The sequence below is a fragment of the Microcaecilia unicolor genome, chromosome 6 (assembly GCF_901765095.1).
Source record: "Microcaecilia unicolor chromosome 6, aMicUni1.1, whole genome shotgun sequence".
Taxonomy (NCBI): domain Eukaryota; kingdom Metazoa; phylum Chordata; class Amphibia; order Gymnophiona; family Siphonopidae; genus Microcaecilia; species Microcaecilia unicolor.
Window position 1 is genome coordinate 6088007 of NC_044036.1, and position 23097 is coordinate 6111103.

At 44.6% G+C, this 23097-nt stretch overlaps 1 protein-coding gene across 4 annotated transcripts in view; it reads right to left on the minus strand.

Moving 5' to 3' along the window:
• Positions 1-535: 535 nt before the first annotated feature.
• The window catches only part of NASP (nuclear autoantigenic sperm protein), an 84742-nt gene continuing 62180 nt past the window's right edge, over positions 536-23097 (minus strand). Inside the window, exons 7-15 of one of the 4 annotated variants that reach the window (XM_030206219.1) lie at positions 22758-22810; positions 22555-22631; positions 22309-22382; positions 14392-14580; positions 12427-12593; positions 8975-9022; positions 8314-8388; positions 7129-7263; positions 536-684 (exon numbers count right to left, since the gene is read on the minus strand). In XM_030206219.1, coding sequence (XP_030062079.1) covers positions 643-684; positions 7129-7263; positions 8314-8388; positions 8975-9022; positions 12427-12593; positions 14392-14580; positions 22309-22382; positions 22555-22631; positions 22758-22810 — 860 coding nt within the window. In that variant the 3' untranslated portion in view covers positions 536-642. The remainder of the gene's footprint in view (positions 685-7128; positions 7264-8313; positions 8389-8974; positions 9023-12426; positions 12594-14391; positions 14581-22308; positions 22383-22554; positions 22632-22757; positions 22811-23097) is intronic. The other 3 variants (XM_030206221.1, XM_030206220.1, XM_030206222.1) reach the window with 3 other exon arrangements.

The window sequence follows — 23097 nt, forward strand, 5'->3', positions numbered from 1 at the left end:
TAGTCTTATTTAGACAGACATGGGGAAGTCACTGCTTGCCCTGGGATTGGTAGCATGGAATCTTGCTGCTATTTGGGTTTCTGCCAGGTAATTGTGATCTGAATTGGCCACAGTTGGAAAGAGGATACTGGGCTAGATAGACCATTAGTCTGACCCAGTATGGCTATTCTTATGCATATCAAGAAGGCAGTACATGCAAATCTCTTCTCACATAATTACTTTGGAAATCCTGAAAATCTGACTCCTGGTGTGCCCCAAGAATAAAGTTGAGAAGCACTGCTCTAAGGATAGGGAAGTATACAGTAACTTGCCTTGAAACACTAAAAGGATAAGAGAAATCAATCTATAGAAAGAAACTGAGGATTGATGGAACCAGCAGCATTCCTTTGCTTGTAATGAAGAGACCTGGGATCAAAAAGGTAACTGAAGTAGATTAGCAAGAAGCCAGATTATATACAGATACCCAGCCAACTGTGCTTTCAAACTTCAAAGATTTTACTATCTGTTTCAGTCATTCAAATCACCACTCTTATGATTTTTGCTCAATCTTTATTGAAGTTTTACAAAAAAAATTCTCCTCCAAAAGTGAAAAAATACATTATGTACAAAACCAGTTCCCTTAGCTGACAACATTCAGAGCAGTCAGGCAGTGCTTTCCGGTTCTGTCTGTGTACGATCTTCTGCCTACAAAGAAAGAATGAATCAGCCTCATTAGTCAAAGTCCTATGAGCAGGTATAAATTGTAGCTATATTAGAATGCCAGCACAGAAACTAATGCTGCAGGGAAGGAGAAATTAGACCTTACCTGCTAATTTGCTTTCCTTTAGTCCCTCCAAACTGGACTAGACAGATAGGTTATGCACTCCTACCAGCAGGTGGGTGGGGACTGAACTACAGAATTCTGGTGGAGCCTATAAGTTAGCTATGCAGTCCCTCCCAGAGTCAGTATGACCGTAACAAGCAGAAAGAACTAACCAACCTCCCCTAACCCTTCTCTCCATGGCTTCAAATGCCCACACAATATGCAGGAAAACCGTGCTGCAAAGGAAAAACCTGCCACAACCCATAAACATAAACCCTGCTTAGTCCATGCTAATAAGGTGGACCTAGTACATGAGGCTAAGGCTGGTGAATTCAAGGTGATAAGCTCAGCTGAGTCCAGGCTGCCAAGCTCGCTCGAGCTGGTAACTTGAATGAATTAAAACAAAAACTATGCTGAGAAGATTTTCAGTGGAACCTATGATGTTAAGCTTGGTTAATAAGCCCAAATAAGTGAACTGAAGTTGGCAAAACTACCTGAAAATGAGGCTAAAAACTCTCTCGAGCCCATGAAAGCCCTGGAAAATTGCTTGGAAAATGACAAGCAAGGGTATGAAATTTCTCGAGCTCAGGACTACTAATTTCTATAGCGCTGCAGGACATACGCAGCACTGCTCACATTATATGCAGGTACTTTTTCTGTCCCTAGTAGGCGCACAATCTAAGGGGGGGGGGGGTACCTGGGGCAATGGAGGTTAAGTGACTTGCCCAGATTCACAAGGAGCTGCAATAGGAATTGAACCAAGTTCTCAGGACCTCTGTTCACTGCACTAACCTTCAGGCTACTCTTGCCAATGCAGCAAGCTGCGTACCAACTGGCACTGCCAGGAGACCAGGTACATCCAAAATGTAGACCAAAGCATGAACCTGTATTGTAGGAAGCAAAACTCAAGAGAAAAGGAAATAAAGAACATATCTGAAAGCTCTTTTCCAGAGACTTCTCTCTGTGCCCCTGTGAGAATGCTCAAAGGCAAACTGGCCTCGATCTCTCGAAGACACCAGCAGAGAGCTGAAACGGTCCTATTACAGAGGGGCCGAGTATCTGAGAATAGCAGGCCAAATTTCATCAGAGAGAGCTCCAGAGGACCTCAAAACACCAAGCAACCTCAGGAGAAAGCAAGCAAAATCAATGTTCTGTGATGAGGTGTAAACTGGAAACAAAGGCACCTTTGCAAATCAAAGGACTAAAGCCACACTGAATTTCACCTGAGAAGGAAACTGAAGTGTCTCTAAGACTAAATCATTAGGTGTTAATCACAAACAAGCATAAGCCAGTGAGGTTATAAGGTAGTCGTCACTCTAAAAGGAGCTACTGGCCTTGTATTGTCCATTTATTTATTGTGAAATGTAACTGCTTTAATGCACTCCAGCCAACCTGATTCAGTGTCCAGAGAGCAGCCTAAACGTCTGACCAAGTTTGGAAAACAGGATACTGGGTTAGATGGACCACTGGTCTGACCCAATATGGCTACTCTTATGTTCTAAGATTCCATCTCCCCCCTCCTAAGTTCCTGCCTCATGTGCAGCACAAACTGGGGGACTGTCAACGGTTTCCATGGAAATCTGAAAATTCTAGAACTCCATGCACTCGCTCAAAGAAGCCAAAAGCCAAGGGACTGTCAACGGTTTCCATGGAAATCTGAAAATTCTAGAACTCCATGCACTCGCTCACAAGAGTCAAACACTGCAAAGCTGAGGGACTGTTCACAGTTTCCATGGAACTCTGAAAATTCTAGAACTCCATGCACTCGCTCACAAGAGTCAAACACTGCAAAGCTGAGGGACTGTTAATGGCTTCCTTGGAAACCTGAAAATTCTAGAACTCCATGCACTCGCTCACAAGAGCCAAACACTGAAAGGCTGAGGGACTGTTAATGGCTTCCTTGGAAACCTGAAAATTCTAGAACTCCATGCACTCGCTCACAAGAGCCAAACACTGAAAGGCTGAGGGACTGTTAATGGCTTCCTTGGAAACCTGAAAATTCTAGAACTCCATGCACTCGCTCACAAGAGCCAAACACTGAAAGGCTGAGGGACTGTTAATGGCTTCCTTGGAAACCTGAAAATTCTAGAACTCCATGCACTCGCTCACAAGAGCCAAACACTGAAAGACTGAGGGACTGTTAATGGCTTCCTTGGAAACCTGAAAATTCTAGAACTCCATGCACTCGCTCACAAGAGCCAAACACTGAAAGACTGAGGGACTGTTAATGGCTTCCTTGGAAACCTGAAAATTCTAGAACTCCATGCACTCGCTCACAAGAGCCAAACACTGAAAGACTGAGGGACTGTTAATGGCTTCCTTGGAAACCTGAAAATTCTAGAACTCCATGCACTCGCTCACAAGAGCCAAACACTGAAAGACTGAGGGACTGTTAATGGCTTCCTTGGAAACCTGAAAATTCTAGAACTCCATGCACTCGCTCACAAGAGCCAAACACTGAAAGACTGAGGGACTGTTAATGGCTTCCTTGGAAACCTGAAAATTCTAGAACTCCATGCACTCGCTCACAAGAGCCAAACACTGAAAGGCTGAGGGACTGTTAATGGCTTCCTTGGAAACCTGAAAATTCTAGAACTCCATGCACTCGCTCACAAGAGCCAAACACTGAAAGGCTGAGGGACTGTTAATGGCTTCCTTGGAAACCTGAAAATTCTAGAACTCCATGCACTCGCTCACAAGAGCCAAACACTGAAAGGCTGAGGGACTGTTAATGGCTTCCTTGGAAACCTGAAAATTCTAGAACTCCATGCACTCGCTCACAAGAGCCAAACACTGAAAGACTGAGGGACTGTTAATGGCTTCCTTGGAAACCTGAAAATTCTAGAACTCCATGCACTCGCTCACAAGAGCCAAACACTGAAAGACTGAGGGACTGTTAATGGCTTCCTTGGAAACCTGAAAATTCTAGAACTCCATGCACTCGCTCACAAGAGCCAAACACTGAAAGGCTGAGGGACTGTTAATGGCTTCCTTGGAAACCTGAAAATTCTAGAACTCCATGCACTCGCTCACAAGAGCCAAACACTGAAAGGCTGAGGGACTGTTAATGGCTTCCTTGGAAACCTGAAAATTCTAGAACTCCATGCACTCGCTCACAAGAGTCAAACACTGCAAGGCTGAGGGACTGTTCACGGCTTCCTTGGAAACCTGAAAATTCTAGAACTCCATGCACTCGCTCACAAGAGCCAAACACTGCAAGGCTGAGGGACTGTTCACAGTTTCCATGGAAACCTGAAAATTCTAGAACTCCATGCACTCGCTCACAAGAGCCAAACACTGCAAGGCTGAGGGACTGTTCACAGTTTCCATGGAAACCTGAAAATTCTAGAACTCCATGCACTCGCTCACAAGAGCCAAACACTGCAAGGCTGAGGGACTGTTCACAGTTTCCATGGAAACCTGAAAATTCTAGAACTCCATGCACTCGCTCACAAGAGCCAAACACTGCAAGGCTGAGGGACTGTTCACAGTTTCCATGGAAACCTGAAAATTCTAGAACTCCATGCACTCGCTCACAAGAGCCAAACACTGAAAGACTGAGGGACTGTTAATGGCTTCCTTGGAAACCTGAAAATTCTAGAACTCCATGCACTCGCTCACAAGAGCCAAACACTGAAAGGCTGAGGGACTGTTAATGGCTTCCTTGGAAACCTGAAAATTCTAGAACTCCATGCACTCGCTCACAAGAGCCAAACACTGAAAGGCTGAGGGACTGTTAATGGCTTCCTTGGAAACCTGAAAATTCTAGAACTCCATGCACTCGCTCACAAGAGCCAAACACTGAAAGGCTGAGGGACTGTTAATGGCTTCCTTGGAAACCTGAAAATTCTAGAACTCCATGCACTCGCTCACAAGAGCCAAACACTGAAAGACTGAGGGACTGTTAATGGCTTCCTTGGAAACCTGAAAATTCTAGAACTCCATGCACTCGCTCACAAGAGCCAAACACTGAAAGACTGAGGGACTGTTAATGGCTTCCTTGGAAACCTGAAAATTCTAGAACTCCATGCACTCGCTCACAAGAGCCAAACACTGAAAGGCTGAGGGACTGTTAATGGCTTCCATGGAAACCTGAAAATTCTAGAACTCCATGCACTCGCTCACAAGAGCCAAACACTGAAAGGCTGAGGGACTGTTAATGGCTTCCTTGGAAACCTGAAAATTCTAGAACTCCATGCACTCGCTCACAAGAGCCAAACACTGCAAGGCTGAGGGACTGTTCACGGCTTCCTTGGAAACCTGAAAATTCTAGAACTCCATGCACTCGCTCACAAGAGCCAAACACTGCAAGGCTGAGGGACTGTTCACAGTTTCCATGGAAACCTGAAAATTCTAGAACTCCATGCACTCGCTCACAAGAGCCAAACACTGCAAGGCTGAGGGACTGTTCACAGTTTCCATGGAAACCTGAAAATTCTAGAACTCCATGCACTCGCTCACAAGAGCCAAACACTGCAAGGCTGAGGGACTGTTCACAGTTTCCATGGAAACCTGAAAATTCTAGAACTCCATGCACTCGCTCACAAGAGCCAAACACTGCAAGGCTGAGGGACTGTTCACAGTTTCCATGGAAACCTGAAAATTCTAGAACTCCATGCACTCGCTCACAAGAGCCAAACACTGAAAGGCTGAGGGACTGTTAATGGCTTCCTTGGAAACCTGAAAATTCTAGAACTCCATGCACTCGCTCACAAGAGTCAAACACTGCAAAGCTGAAGGACTGTTCACAGTTTCCATGGAACTCTGAAAATTCTAGAACTCCATGCACTCGCTCACAAGAGCCAAACACAAAGGCTGAGGGACTGTTAATGGCTTCCTTGGAAACCTGAAAATTCTAGAACTCCACGCACTTGCTCACAGGAACCAAACCGTGCAAAGCCGAATAACACAGTGTGATAAACTACTGCTCACTTCTACACAGTTTAAGTCCATGGCTCCCAAACCTGTTCCTGGAGGCACTCCAGCCTGTCAGGTTTTCAGGATATCCACAATGAATATTCATGACAGATTTGCATGCACTGCTTTGAGAAAATAATGGCACAAACTCACCATACAGCCCTCTAAAGAAGGCTTCAATGATCGGATGGGGGGGGGGGGGGGATACCTCAGTGCCACTTTTTTTTTTTTTTTTGTATTGTATTTGTAACAAGAGCTACAGCCAAACAAGGCACTCTAGATATCAACTGGTTGAGAAGCAAAAAGCTGAAAAGCACCCCCAACTTGACAAACAGCAGAAATACTGGTTCAGAAAGCAAACAAGCTAAAAGGCCTCTTCAAGACTAAGGGAAGTGGGAACTCAGAATAAGTCTGGCTCAGAAGTGTAAGCATCCACAGGAGGACTATAGCTCAACTGAAAACTAGCTAGAAATGAAGTCAAGAGCTAAGGGAGGAAAATGGGGAGGGGGGGAGGAGGGTGTGAGAACACTGCTGAAAACTGCCTGCAAGGCAAAGCCTGGGTGCTGCTAAACTGAACAAAACAAAAAGACTGCAGAGCACTGCCAAACCACAAACTTTGTTTAGGATTCTGTTTTCTTTATTTAAACCACACACTGAGTGAAGATGAGGCTCACCTCCCAGGCACTCAAGGTCCCTTGACAGCACCAAGGGGCCAAGGCACAAAAGGACCTCCAGAAACAGAAAGGAACTGCTCAGGGCCAAGGAACCAGGAGATATAAAGAGGGAAGGGGGGAGGGGACCCAGCCACCTGGATTTGACAACCCCTAGGGCACAGTGTGACCCCCATGGGCCACAGCCCCAGCCAGCAGCTAAGAAGCCTTAGGAGAGAAGCAGAAAAATTAGGAGCCAGAATGAGTTACAAACACTGCTGACCCCAGTAACTTTTTTTTCCTTTCTTAGAACTAGGAATCCCCAGGCCTACCAGACCAGTCAAGGCTGCAAAGGCTCACACTTCTACCACCTGCTGGAAGACTGAGAAATAGCGACTCTGGGAGGGACTTCACAGCTAACTTATAGGCTCCACCAGAAGTCTGTAGTTCAGTCTCCACCCACCTGATCTGAGTGCATAACTCATCTGTCTAGGCCTGTATAGAGGGACGCCAAGAAAACCTTGTTTACTACTCAAAGCCACTAGAGACTAGGAACATCTTCCAAGTACCATGCTCTGCATTGCTCTTCTCCACAGAGGAAGGCCATCACAGACATGATTAGGACATTATCTGGATACATAGGAAAAAAAAAAAGCAGGTTTGCATGCACTGGAAGGCTCCCAGTGTCAGTGGGAAGGACTGGACACAATTTTTATGTTGAAGGAAATGTGTATGAAACTCTGGTATCTAACTGCCCACCTCTTGTACTTTTTCTGCCCCATCGTTTCCACTGAGTGCGACAGCATCCCCACCACCTCCACCATTCACAACTGATTCCTGCTTAAGTTTCTTAGCTTCATTGTCTTTCCTGGGGCTTTCATCTTCTGGTTTCCTCTGCAGAAAAAATATTCAAGTCTTATGCACGGCTTTTCCTTCAAAAAGCGGATTTCTCCTGATGAGACTTGGGCTCCAGAGATTCCCCACCCCACTTCACATACAGGAGTAGTCTGAGTAATTGCCCTTGCTTTCTATGCACAGTATATTTACAGCATGCAGCAGCTCCAGCAGGCTGGCCCATCATTGAGGGGATGTGGCAAACTGGACATTATTTATTACCCTTCCAACAAAGCATTCCCTTTATAGTTAGGTTTTACCAACTAACCAAAAGCCTGGCAAACGAACCACACCACTACTTTGCCAGATTGGAGCACGAGAAGCTCAGTGTGAATGGGATAGGAGACTACCGCACAACAAAATGCAGCAAACATTTGCTTTTCTTTTTCATCTAGTCTCAGTTGCATACTCATCCCTGTTAACCCCATTCTCCCTTCCTGGTGGTGGCAGTGTTCATTTGCAAGCACACAGATATTAAGGTACGTAAAGTATTGCTATGCTGGGAGAGGGCAGCCAGAAATAGCGTAGGAATATCAATATAGCCATTAGAAAAATGGATGTGTCTTTCTGGGTTTACAACTAATCAAAATTTGGCACCCTCTCCAGCTGGATAGACCTGCTGGCTCCCAGTGGAAAGGAAAACTGAGTATCAAGGAGAAATTAGACACTGCCAGTAGCCCTATTGCTACTGAAGTTATTTATTGAAGCATGTTCTCAAGGGCCAGCTTCTAGTCCTGTACCAAGGCCATTGCAGATCAAGGAATCTATATCCTATATAAACTGCAGCTAAAGCCCTGTTAAATCCAGACCTAGCTTCAGACTTTCCAATGCTTGTCATGTTACATAACAAAAAAACACAAAACAAACACCAAACTACTACAATCTTCCTCTAATGGCAAGCTGATTCACCCCACCACAGCTAATGCATACTGCATTACTAGCTTTAAACTTAGTCAAGTCATGCTCCAAGCCCTGACCTATGCACTGCAGTCACCCTACAGCAGGGCCAGAAAGGGCCTACACTATCCAATGACGGACTATTTCACTCACCTTTTTCCTGACAAGATGAGAAATATCTGAAACACAGTTTGACGACGCTGCTCCATCTATACTTTTTACTGGAATCTGTTAAAGGAAAAAAAAAGTCTACTGTGGTCAAGTGACCAAAAATCACTCTCGTTGAATTAGCGAAACTTACTAATTTTCCCCATGACACAAATAAGTACCTTTACATAATGGCCCTATAGAAATTACTAGCTCAGTAATGTATCATGTTTTACATGTTTACTAAATCAGTCTGATTAGTGTTAGAATGATAAAATAAAAACATAGTACATATATGTGAAGAGAGAAAACAAGGTATCATGCTTGTACTGCCCCACTTCTGTTCTCCCATCCACCAATACTCAGCCCCCCTAAGGATTAAAAACCTAGCTAAACCATCAAACATTTTTAAAAAGTTAGTTACTTAATTTGCCACTAAAGCTGACCAGATTTCAGTTTTGGTGCCAAAATCAAAAGTTTGGGCTGTGTGCTTCCCTGAACAGGAAAAGCTTTGTGACCCTCTTCCTGCTCCCTCCCCAAATCCACCCACAGGCCACAAGTCCAAAGGCAGTCAATTCAACACTGGACTGCAGACAACAAAAGCTGATTAATGCACCTCTATTGCACACTGTCAGAGATGTAAGGCAACAATTGTTTTTAGACTTACGTTTGAAACTACACCAGTTTGTGCGAAGTCAGAGGTAGAGCTGCCAATCTGGGGAAGGGGGTGGGGGAGAATAATTTGCTTTAATCTGGTACATAAATTTAATTAAATGTATTTTTATAACCCGCTCTTTTAGCCGAAAAGGCTGTATAGGATGGGGAACAATACATAAAACAGTTACATATTGCATCACATAAAAACCCTCCCCCCCATCATAGTTCCAAAAAACCAAAATATTTATGATAAAAAAGCCATGTTTTCAATTGATGATGAAACAATATATAACCAAACTTTTCAAAATCAGAAGCTTGTTCCACAAAAATCAGCACCACACCCAAAAAAAACTGTGATGGAGAGTGCATTAATCAAAACCCCCTAGATGAGGGGAAGTGAACATCAAAACATACCTAGAATGCAAGGTTTGTGTCAAAACAGCTTTTAGGCAGGACTAAAAGTATCCCAGAACTATCCCATGTAAAGCCATCAACCCCTAAACTTCGAATAGGACCCTAAGTTCTACTGGTAACCAATGCAGATTATAAAGTAATGGTGTCTCCTGAGCCCACATCATCTTATAAAATGATCATATGAGCCACAATATTCTGTATCCCAACTTCAATACTAATTTGAGAGCGGGAGACTCTCCCAGAAACAGTTGTGATCCAGTCTGTGGGTGCTAGCGTAGAGCACGAGAGGCAGGTGCTGGGGACAGACCCTCTAAGTGGCCGTGGGGTAACTCCAGCCGGGTGGTTAGGCGATTCATGACAAACCTTGTCCTTTTTTTGGTGACAGTGTGGTGGGATTGTCAGGCTCAGTGAGTGGCGTGAGGGTCACCATCCACTGAGCGGTTCAGAGGTTTTTTGCTTTTTTTTTTTTTTTGTAACCTCCAGACAGAGAGACAATGTGAACCAAGTTCAGCAGTAAAAGGGTCCCTTTCCTGTTCAGAGTTTCTTTTTGGTAGGGCTAGGAGATTAGCAGCGTGCTGGTGGCAACTGGCAGCGACCAGCACGCAATGAAGATGCCTGTCCTAACACAAGAGCAACCAGATGACCTCAGCAGGGAGAAGCTGCAGGACCGGCCTGCGCAGAGTTCTCCAGTGGGGAGAGCATAACCCTTATGGGTAGAGGCCCGTGAGTTAGCAGGGCCAGATGCCACACCAGCGAAGATCCGGCAGATCTACAAGGAAGAGTGACAACGGTGAGAGGAAAAGAAAGACCAATGGCAGCGTGAAGAGTGTGAATTCTAGCAGCGGCAAGAGGAACAAGAAGAGCAACAGCAGTGTGAGGAGCATGAGTTCCAGATGCAGAAATTAAAGCTGGAGATGGAAAAGGCTCATATCCAAAGCTCCAGCCCAACCCGAGCCAAGGCCGAGGCAGGATCCGCAGCCCGGATCGGGCCCAACTTTTTGCAGTTACGATAGCAGAGGTGACACAGATGGATATCTAACTGCCTTTGAAGAAATTTGCCACCTCAGTGAGATTCCTCAGACAGACTGGGTGCGCTATCTGGGAGGAAAGCTCACTAGTAAAGTATTTGAGGCATTCCAAGGACTGTCCATAGAGATGTGCTCCCAGTTTGAGGAGGTGCACAAAGCCCTGTTGAACAGTTATGCCATTACCCCTGAGACCTATAGACTAAAGTTTCAGATTTTACAAAAGGGGGCAGATAATCACAGAGTTTGTGATTCAGCTAAGATTCCAACATCAGTGGAGCTGAAGTTAAAACCCTGGAGGACTGCCAAAACCTGATGGTCCTGGAACAGTTTCTGCAGCGCTGTTATCCAGAGGTGAGGGAACATGTTCAAGATCACCAGCCCTACACTCCTGAGAAGGTGGCTGAGTTGGCCGACATCTCTAGGGCTAACCATCCCTGGTTGGTAAAGAGAAGCCATTCTTATCCACAGCAGCAGGGATCTAAGGGCAGCCAGGGTCCTAAGCCAATATCCTTGCAACCCTCCAGTGTTCCCCAAAAACCTAAAGACTTTAGGCATGAGTGCTCTTATCAGTATGGGCGCACAGGACATTTCAAAGCGGATTGCCCAGATAATCCCAAGCCTGCACTAAAGAGCATTCCAGTTCCTGCACCAAAGCTAGCAACTTTCATGGGTGCCTCCAGTACCATGAAGGCGACCCACACAGTTGCCGCAGCACAAAAGGTTACTGGCTATTCATCAAGCAAGGAAGCAGATGGATTTCCACAACGCTACAGCACTCAACTGTGAACAAGACCCAGGTGACTAGGCTTGGGGACACTGTCTCTAGCATGACTGTTATGACCAGAGCTAGTGCCGTGAGATGCAATTCTACCGGAGAGCACTGTAGAGGTAGTGCTAGCCAATGCATCCAGAGAGACTGTACCCATGAGCACCTCTTCCTCCTCATATTGCCTCAGAAGCGAGGAAGTCAGTGGGGTGCCTGCTTGGGGAGTGCCGGCATCAGCAGCTGGAGGCACCCCACTGACTTCCTTGCTCTTGAGGCAGCACAAGGAGGAAGAGGGACACTTTGGCAGTGGATTTCTTCGACTGGCATCAGTATGATATCTAACGTAGAGAGGGGGGGGGGAGGAAATGCGTCCCCCCCATTAACAGCTGGTTACACCCAACTTTAATCACATGATTAATCACGATTAAAAATTTTAATTGAACTGCAGCCCTAATAAATGACATGTGTGACTAGATCTCTCTCTCGGATTCAGGCTCTCTTTGGTAAGCAAAAAATTTACAAACATTCATGAACAATAAAACCACAGATGTACCCAGTACCAGGTGGTACACACCAAGAAACGTCAACCTTCAGGTAGCTAGGTATCTTAAGACATTGGACTACCACCCTACCCTGCCTGTGCTTGGCATAAATGAAACTGCTTATCTGCACAACACAACCAGGGATATGATTTGTGATGAGCAAGGAGGAAGTAAAGATTCTTCACATTTGGAGAGCTACATTTCCCAGAAGGCATTGGGCCCTTTCAGTTCAAAAGAAAAGCTGAGAAAGCCTTAAGAATGTGTTTGGCAGTCTGGACCTTCCATAGCTGAAAGGAATTAGCAGCACTGCAAAATGCTAGGAAGAAAGGTTAAAATGGCTGCTGTTCTAGAAAAGGGAAGAGATGGTCCTGGGCAAAAAGTTTGCAGGGGAGAAGCCCAGGGCAAAAGTTAACAGAGACACAGAGCAGAGGGGTCCCTGAAAAAGCTGCAGGCTCAGTGGTACACTAGGTAGTTTTTTTCCCTCCAAAATGTTTGCTTAGCTGGAAGATCACAAGAAAGCTTCCTTCACAGTAACTAAGAGTTCCCAAGCCTAGCACCCACATGGGGAAAGGAGTTCTTCAGGGCCCAGGAGTTTAAAATGTAAGCAGCTGTTAATAGGGGATAGGATTTTTTTTTTTTTTACACTGGAGCCAGGAAAAGGCTACCCTTGCAGAGGAATCTAACACTGGGAAGGAAATTAAAAAAGACTTACTAAAGTAACTTTAAGGGCCAGTTCAGAGACTTTTCCGCTTTTCTGAGCGTCCTTAGCATCTTCTATCTTTTCCTGTATTTCAGGAAGTAGCTCCTTCAGTTCCTCCATTTCTTTCTTGTGTGGAGCAGAATCACCTTCAGGGTTGTCAAGCTGTTCCGTAAGCATAGCTGGGGGAGAAAAAGTGCACAATTAGTGGCCATGCACAACAGCTCATGGACATGATTAAATCAGCACACTGGCAAGGAGATATCAGACAGCATCTAAACATCAGAGGGCAAGTGAGTTTTCAGAGGTGTCTTAAATTTAGGGAAGAATAATTTGGACCTAAAGTAAGGAGGCAGATTATTCCATAAAAGGGGGAAAAAGAAAAACACAGAGGTATGGGTGGAGTCATAATGACCATTCTTGGAGAAGGGGTCACTAGTCAGTGGGAGTCGAGTGAGCATAGTGGACAGGAGGTGGTACAGGAAATTGATAGGATGGGGATCTAAGATGTAATGCCTAAGTGAGACATAAGACTTTGAACCGACATCTATTATGAACAGGTAACCAATATAAGCGAATGAGGAGAGTACATAAGTACATTAAGGTCCATCAAGCCCAGCATCCTGTTTCCAACAGTGGCCAATCCAGGTCACAAATACCCAGCAAGATCCCCCCCCCAAAAAGTACAAAACGTTTTATACTGCTTATCCCAGAAATAGTGGATTTTCCCCAAGTCCATTTAATAATGATCTATGGACTTTTTAGGAAGCTGTCCAAACCTTTTTTAAACCCCGCTAAGCTAACCGCCTTTACCACATTCTCTGGCAACGAATTCCAGAGTTTAATTACACGTTGAGTGAAGAAAACTTTTCTCCGATTAGTTTTAAATTTACTACATTGTAGCTTCATCACATGCCCCCTAGTCCTAGTATTTTTGGAACGCGTAAACAGACGCTTCACATCTACCCGTTCAACTCCACTCATTTTATAGACCTCTATCATATCTCCCCTCAGCCGCCTTTTCTCCAAGCTGAAAAGCCCTAGCCGCTTTATAGCCTTTCCTCATAGGAAAGTCGTCCCATCCCCTTTATCATTTTCATCGCCCTTCTCTGCACCTTTTCTAATTCCACTATATCTTTTTTGAGATGTGGCGACCAGAATTCAACACAATATTCGAGGTGCGGTCGCACCATGGAGCAATACAAATGCATTATAATGTCCTCATTTTTGTTTTCCATTCCTTTCCTAATAATACCTAACATTCTATTTGCTTTCTTAGCCACAGCAGCACACTGAGCAGAAGGTTTCAACGTATCATCAATGACGACACCTAGATCACTTTCTTGGTCCGTGACTCCTAACGTGGAGTGACATGGTCAGACTGCTTGGCTCTGCACAGCAGTGGCGTAGCCACAGGTGGGCCTGGGTGGGCCCCAGGGCTCAGGTCCACCCAACAGTAGCACACATTTAGTGGTAGCTGGTGGGGATCCCAAGCTCCGCCAGCTGAAGACTTCCCCCTGATGGTAACGAAAACGCTACTCTCCATGATACTGGCACCTGCACACGAGTCCATCTCATTAAAGACAACCTGGAAAGGATGCCATATCTAGAGTGTCAATATTCTGCCTTCAGCAACCAATGTGAAGAGCTGCATGTGGCACATCCTTTTGCCAGATGGTTACAGATGACTAGGAAAGACTACAGGAAAGTTCAAAACTTCCTGTGGCTACTAGTATATTTTACTCCTCAAGTGGATTAACTATTGGTTCTGTTAGGTTGGGGTAGAGGGAGGGAATCAAAATATTCATTTTTTTTTTCTGGTGCCTAGACTTCAGTGTTCAAACCAAAATTATCCTATAATCAAACACAACAAGGATCTGAAGAGAATCATACAAGACTCCATTTATAATAGTTATTATTAGTCCCATATCCTCAACAGTCATATTCAATAACGAGGCATATTATGCAGTGCTCACTCACCCATCCTCTTTTCGATAACACCCACTGACTCCGTGAACTGCAGGACAGCTTCCTTGTTCTGGTTATTATAATGGTATGCCAGTCCCAGCTGGTAATGTGTCTCAGCAAGGAGTCTATCATGAGCTTCTAAATGCTGCTTTTGTAGTGAGAGACAAGCTTCGAAGTCCTCAATTGCCTGTGAATAGTTTTCTGCAAGGCAAATTTAAAGGTACTTTTAAAACCCTGAAAATTACTGCTTCCCAGGTCAGACTGACACCACAATGCTATCGACAACTCATTTAGTGGCTAAAGCAAGACACAAGTTTAATTTTTTAAAGCAAAAAGTGTTCCCACTACCTTGTATAAGATTTTTTTTTTTTTTTTTTTGGGGGGGGGGGGGGGGGGGGAGAACAGAAGATAAAGTGTGACCAACAGGTCAATATCTAGGGACAAAATAGTGCATGAATGGGCAGTTGTAACCCCATCCCTGCCTGCATGAAGCTCTACTCCAGCTAGTCTGAGAGAAACCAGAATGTGTGCTTCTTGTATTTCCAAACCACTTAATCAGGATCAACTATACAGTGATGAGACAAACAGTTGACAGGGGCAGCATAATGGAGAAGTTAGGCCTTAATCTGCTAATTTTCTTTCCTTTAGTAGCACCAAAGGAATTCAAGAACTTGTGGGTTGTGTGTCCCAGGGGCGTATCTGGACTTCGCCGGTAGGGGGGTCCAGAGCAGAGGTGAATACTTCGCCGGTAGGGGGGTCCAGAGCCGAGGTGAGGGGGCACATTTTAGCCCCTCCCCCCCCAGTGATCCCCCCTGGCGCCATCCCCCTGCCATTGCCACCACCCCCTCCCCCCGCCGCCACCGCCAGAACCACCTCCAACAACTGTCGCCCGCCCGACGACCCTCTCGACCCCCCCCCCCCGCTCACTGTCGCTTACCTGTGCTGGCGGGGGACCCCAACCCCCGCCAGCCGAACCAGTCTGTTCGTTTTCTTCTGAGTCTGACTCTGACGTCCTACACACGTCCTGCACGTTGTGTACGTGCAGGACGTCAGAGACGAGTCAGACTCAGTAAGAAGAAAACAAACGAACGAAGGACGATGGCTTTGGCTGGCGGGGGCTGGGGTCCCCCACCAGCAAAGGTAGGCGGCGAGAGGGGGGTTGCGAGGGCCGTCGGTAGGGGGGTCCAGGGCCAAAACTACGGGGCCCTGGCCCCCGTGTCCCCATTACAGATACGCCCCTGGTGTGTCCATTAGCCAGCAGGTGGCATATGAGTTTAAATTGTTGGGCAGACTACATGGACCGTGCAGGTCTTTTTCTGCCGTCATGTACTATGTTACTATCTGCTATTTGGATTCCCAGACCTACAATTTTCTAAGATCTTTCTGCAATTTTCACAGTCCACATTGCAAGCTACAGATGGATCTTTGATAAAAAATAATTTTGAATTTAAAAGTAGAAGCCTTGGCAGTAAGAGCAGTTAATATATGAAGTTTGGGAAAATTCAGTAATATGGACAAAGGAGATTGTCTAGTTTATGACTGATATTTTGAAAATATCTCTTGAATTGCTACCTTCGGCGTGCTGAGTCAAAGTTACTAAAAACAGTGTTTTCCAAGTAAGGTATCTGAGTTCCGTGCTGTGAAGTCTTTGAAAGGAGAAGTCATAAGCGCATTCAGCACTAATTAAGATCCCATGCTGGAGTTGGTGGACAAATCGGAGGGTAAAGGTGCATGAGTCCTCTAAGGAATCTTTTTGAAACAGGATGTTGCATGAGGGTCAAATCGTCCACCGGGTCATGGAACACAGAGAATTGACAAATTAAGTCTTATCGACGAGTATGTTAACCCTGATTTCGAAAGATGGAGAAGATAATCTAAGACACGAGATAGAGAAGCAGTGCCAGGGTGGAGATGACAACGGAAACACCAGCTGGAGACATGCTTCCATTTTGCTGTGTAAGATTTCAGAGTGGATTCTTTTCTAGAGGCGAGAACTGTAAGAACGCCCTGTGAGAATATCATGCTCGATTGGGACCTATCAGCCAAGCTTGAGGTGCAGAGATGCGACGTCTGGGTGAAGAAGACTGCCTTGTTGTTGTGTTATCAGATCCGGATCCAGCGGAAGTGGAAGTGGGGGCCGCAAAGTTAGGTTTAGGAGAAACGTGAACCATGCCTGTCTTGGCCATTAAGGAGCTATCAACAAAAGAGACGCTCTTTCCAATTTCACCTTCTGGAGTGTTTTGGAAATGAGTGGAATTGGAAGAAAGGCATAGAGAAGGCCTTCTGTCCATGGAATCTGGAAAGCATCTTCTGCTATTCTGTTCGGACTGGGAAACTGAGCAAAATCTGAGACATTTGGCATTGAGAGGGGACGCAAACAGGTCGATGAGGGACTGACCCCACTTGCTGAAGAGAGCGTGTGTAACAGTGGTCTTGAGTGACCACTCTTGTGGCTGTAATTTTCTGCTGAGTGAATCCGCTAAGGCATTTTGCACCCCGGGTAGGTAGGATGCTGAGATCGTGGCCTGGAGACCTAAGACCACATGCCAGATATGTAGAGCTTCCATGCACAGCTGTCGGGACCCGGAACCCCCTTGCTTGTTGATATAGTACATTGCCACCTGATTGTCCGTTTGAACGTGAATTTGTTGATGAGAGAGGTGAGTGTGAAACGCGTGAAGAGCCAACTTGATGGCTCGCAGCTCCAGGAGATTGATACTGTATGATGTCTCTTCTTGAGTCCAAAGACCTTGTGTCTTGTAAGAGTTCATATGTGCTCCCCACCCCTGTTTGGATGCATTGGTGGTTAGGTAAATTGAAGGTAGAGGAGGCCAAAACAGCATACCTTGAAGGAGATGTGGGGTGACAGTCCAGCATTGCAGAGAAGTTTTCAGACTGTGAGAAAGTCCTATCTTTGTTGACATGGGATGAAAAGCTTGGATCCATCAGTCCCTCAGGTGCCACTGTAAAGGCCTCATATGTAGTCTTGCTAAAGGTACTACTGGTATACCAGCCAGCATATGACCCAGAAGAACTAATAATGTCTCATCCGTGGTGAACGATACATGATTCAGGTGAGAAATGAGAATGTGAATTTGCGTGGCTCTGCTGAGAGGCAAGTATGCTAGCATCTGAGGTGTATGAAGAACTGCTCCTATGAACTCAAGTCGTTGAACTGGAAGGAGCTGAGATTTTTCCGAGTTGATGAAGAACCCAAGAATCTTGAGGAGAGAGGTGACCTTCTGCAGTGTTTGGAGAGCGTCTTGAGCAGTTGGTGATGAGATGAGCTAATCGTCTAGATAAGGGAAAATTGTTATTCTCCGTTGACGAAGATGGGCTATGATCGTGATCACACATTTTGTGAACACCCTTGGCGCTGGAGATGCCGAACGGGAGAACTCGAAATTGATAATGATGAGAATCCACTTGAAAACGAAGATACCTTCTGGACTAATGGTGAATAGGAATGTGTAAATATGCAACTTGAAGGTCAAGAGACACCAGCCAGGCATTTTGATCTAGAAGCAGGAGTATCATTTGGAGAGTTGTCATTCCGAATTTTTCTTTTCTGAGAATTTGTTTAGGGATCTTAAATCCAGAATAGAGCGTAGACCACCATTCTTTTTCGGAATAAGAAAATCTGGAATAAAATCCTATGTTCCGGTGAGATTCCTGTACCGGTTCGATTGCATTGATATGCAGGAGACTGGAGATTTCTTCCTGAAGCAGATGAAGGTGACAGGAAGGAACCTGAGAGGTGACAATGAGTGTGTGAGGCGGAGGAATCGCAAAGTGAAGACAGTATCCCTGGTGTACAATCGAAAAGGACCCATTTGTCTAAAGTGATTAAGAGACCACTGAGGAGCAAAAAATTGAAGATGGCCTCCAACTGGTAGGTCTATGGCAACTGCCAGGTCAAAAAGAAGATAAGGGTTTGGGCGCCATAGTGGGCGCTGGCTTAGGTGTTCTCTATATGACTGACTGCTGAGGCCTATTTGGCTTATTGTTGCATTTATAGTTAGAGTTGTATCTATTGAAAGGGTACGGTTTACGAGAATTGTATCTCCTTTTAGAAGTGACATATGATGAACATTGAAAAGAAGATCTAGGCTGGTTAAGATTGTCATCTTCTAAAGTATCTAGAGTTGTGTAATCCTGTTTGATGTTATCGATAATGTCTTTAACCCTATCACCAAAGAGATTGTCCCCTGTACAAGGAGCATCAGCTACCCAGTTGTGAACACCTTCGCGGAGATCTGACACCTTTAATCAAGCCAAACGTCTTGTGGAAATGCCCATCGCAGCACCTCTAACTGAAGTGTCATAAGAATTGTGGGCAGCTCTGATTAAATTAGTTGCACATTCTTCCAGGTTTTGGAGTAATGGTTGCAGTTGAGGTTGCATTGTAGCTGGGAGAGAATCAACCACTTTAGACAAACTGTCCAGTATGGTGAATTGATAGTCAATATAATGAAAAATATGAAGCCCTATCCGGGCATTCAGCATGGCACTTTGATACACTTTCTTGCCCAACAAGTCCATGAGCTTCATTTCCTTAGTTGGTGGAAAATTAGAACGGTCCCATGAGCTCTTATGCTTACGCATGGCTGAATGAACTACTATAGATTGATGAGATAGCTGCGGCTTACCAAATCCCAAAGTATCCTGGACCTTGTATTTTGTATCTAGACATTTTGTAGGCGTAGATGTGAAGGGAGTAGACCAAACAAGTTTATGTTGATCCACGAGGACATCGTGTAATGGCAATGCTATTATTTCCTTTGGTGCTTCCTTGTAGCTTCTTTGATCGTGGATCAAAGGTTGAGATGACTTAGATGGTTGCAGAGGAGAGGGGTCAGAAGGTAAACCCAGACTGCCCGCATCATGATCAGAATGGTTATCAGGAGACCACCACCTAGAGTGACCCTGAGAATGTAGAGAAGATTCATAATCCGAAAAAATTTCTGCTGCCATGGATTCTGATGTAGACACTGACCATGAACGTTTCCTATGAGATGAAGGAGCAGAACGTGAGAAGGCAGCTGCCGAGTCTGAAGGTACCTGAGAAGTCTAGCGCTGCTGGTGAGACTGCTGGTTCTGATTTTTTAATAAAAAATCACGAAGGAGATGGAGAATATCTTGATTAGATTGTGACACTTGAAAAGAAGAGGAGATATTGTCGGTAGACATTGTGCCTAAAACTACTGAGTTATGCTTAGGAGACACCACTTGATTGTTTAAATCCTGTCTGCATTCTGCAGAGAGAGATGATATCTGATTTGGAGTGGTTCGAGTATGAGAAGGAGAAGAGGAGCCATAAAATTGCTGAGAGGAAGCACTATGCTGGTGAGAAGGGGAGGAGCTAGATCAGTTCCAATGAGAAGGGGAGGAGCTACCTCAGAGTGGGAGGAGCCAGCCCGATGAGAATGGGAGGAGCTGTCGGTGCCGACGAGTAGGAGAAGAGCTCGTTCGGTGCAGAGAATGAAGGTGCTGATGAGAGTGAGCTCTGTGGTGAGGAGGCACTAAAAAAAGTCAGATCGGTGCCGATGAGAGTGAAGATTTCGTGCCGTGCTGAAGATCCGTGAGCATTTTAGATCGTTTAGCAGAAGATTTTGTCAGCCCTGATGGAGGAGATATAGGGGGCGTGTCCTGAATCTGAGTCTCAGCACTGACAACAGAAGTAGTAAGTTGTGGTGGCAGAGACAAAGGAGAAAACAACAGGTGTTGAACAGGCTGCTGATTCATGATACAAACTGCACCCTCTGAACTTTTACCAGGCAGAGGTTCGTCGGAGTGTTTTCTTACCAAGCTGTTTAGAGGATGTCTGATGAGGTAACTCATCGACAATGGCTGTCATTTTAAGATCTCTAATTTTTCGTGCTCAAGGGAGCATGCTAGCACACTTGTCACAGTTGGAATCTAATTGTGCTTTCCCCAGACAGCGAACACACTGATCATGAGGATCTAAGTTAGACATTTTATTATTACAGTCTTTGCAGCGTTTGAAGGCCTGTTTCTTTGCCAACATGATAGGGAAGAGAAAAAATTGCCAAATTGAATTCCTTAACAAAGGAGTGAAATTGTGGAGAAGAAAAGAAAAATTAAAGAAAAAAATATATATATATTATCGCGAGAAAACTACACTGGAGAGTATTGAGTCAGCGGGTCTGACCGTCAGCACATAAAGAAAAGGGGCGGTTCTTGCCTGATGGTATATAGTATGGACTAGAGTGGGAATCTGCACGCGCGAATATTGTGATAGCTTTTTAAGCTTAACGCTTTGGTATTGGTCCGGGTCAGTGACGTCACTTCATTTGTGTGGCTGCAAGATACGCTGTCCAGGGAGAACTATCCATTGGCGAGACCACCATTGAATTGTTGGAGCTGCACAGCATAATTCTGTACTCTCTCTACCCGCTGGTCAATGGACATAACTCAAGTTCTTTAACTGGCCTAGTGCTCATGGAAAGTAAGGGGGCAGACCACCACTATTCATTCCCTTCCTGAACTGTCATGCCAATCCATTCCCATAAGCAGGGACGAATAGCACACTTCCTAGTCTACCTCAAGCACCAACTGAGGGAAGCAAATGGCAAAAGGAATGCTAAAATAAGGGAAATGTCAATTTTGAATGCAAGGAGATATGTGTATGTAATGCTGCCTACAATTAAAAAAAAAAGTCAACCCACAATAATAGTAATCATCCAGCATTTATCTCTCGCTTTACCTTACGGTTCTAACAGGTTACAATACAATATATAAAGTCTTACAAAAATTACACATTTTAAAATCACATCTATCATACCCTCTAAGGCATCAATTAAGAGATATTCTGTAATTTCAGTTTAAAGATATTTTTGGAATAACCACATTTTTATAGCACATCGAAATTGTAAAAATGTTATTTTTGTAATCTCTAATGGTAGATTACACCATAAATCTGGAGCTTTACCAAATAAAGTTCTATTTCTGGTTGTGACTAATCTACAAAATGAACGAGATGGATATACTAGAAGCAGTTCACTTGTGGATCGTAATGACCGTGAAGGCTGATATACTGATATTGCTGCAATTAAGTGGGACATAGCCCATACAATATCCTAAATATAAATGACAATACTTTAAACTCAATTCTGAAAGACAGGGAGCCAATGTAGTTCATGTAACAATGGTTTGGTGTGATCAAATTTCGATCCCCATAGGATAAATTTTGCTGCTACATTTTGAATAACTTGTAATCTCTGAATTTGCTCCATTAAGTGGTTACCAGATGTATACATAGCAGCAGGCAAGTCACATACAAGAGGGTCATCAAGAAGACATATCAGATTGGCATACCTTGCCATCTGTGCCCAATGGTTTCAGTATCTGAAAATATTTTACTCCGGAAAAAGTCAGGTTTACTTAAGGCAAGATCTGTCTCAATACCTGTGGCAAATGAATAGGTGGGGGTATCAGAGCAATTATAAAACAATTTTTTAAAAACCTTTGGATGAGAGGGAAACAGCTGGCTTTCCAACTGCACCTAAGCAGTCAAGTACTTCTACCAGATCTGTCACTGGTGTTGTGGGCATTAGAGCACAGGAACTAGAACAGGAAAAGATGCATAGGGTATGGAAAGAGTAACAGTTACAGACTAGATGACTAGCTATTACTGCACGGCAGCATGCATTCCATGCATCCTACTCCATTATGGTACCAACTGTCTGGAGAGGATACTGTTACCAAGAAATAGTGTCTGTAATCCTTACCCTACATGCCAACAAAATTCAAGGGCATTTTCATAAACTCAAGATGCTGCCAGACATCTTCAGGCATAACTAGATTTAGCTCAAGGCATATTAATTACTATACCTGAATATAGGCCCTCTGAGGACGGGGAAATACAGTAAGTGACATACAAAGTGCCTTGCCCGAGGTCAGTCTTACCAGATTCCACACCGACCTCCCCAAGCTTCAGATGGGCCTGAGCAGCATGTAACTGTGCTTCTTTGGTTTTCTTCCTGAAAAGTAAAGTTGACAGCATTGCAAGATACGTGTGGAAAAAAACATACTTTAGGTCTGGTTAAGACATGCACAAACCATGCAGAATGAAAACTATGAATACACCAGGATGCCTACTCAAGTGGGATCTATTACTGGTGTTAAGCTTTAAGGTGGCATGCTCAACACTACCTTCCATAGATGACTTTTGCCAACTCTAGCATCTCCCAGGCCAGCTGCAGATTTCCAACCTCATCCTCTTCATTCTCCTAAAAACAAGGAAGTTTATTCTGACTGCCAGATACAGCACTTTTGTACACTACAGTGTGTGTAGTTCAGAGTTCTCTGAAAACAATCAACCACTGCCACATGCATTGTTAAGCATTAGATCTCACCTTCTCCTCAGTATCTTCATTTTCCTTATCCTCTTCTGAAACCTCTGCTTCTTCTGCAAGGCAAGACCAAGAGATTAGCAAGCTACTTGACAGTTTTTTGCCATAGCCTGGAAAAACCAAAACCTCACTTCAGCTGAATGTCCCATCAGCTACTACAAGAGGTCACAAGACAATCACTTAAATTGAGTAGACACCCATTATATGTCCGCTTCAATATGCTTCACAAGCGGTCTGGACTCAGCTAGAATGGCATGCAGATGTCCCGCTTAACAACTCAAAAGGCTTTCACATCAAATAGTAATTGTGTGCTGCAGCTTAATCATGAAAACATCCACTTACA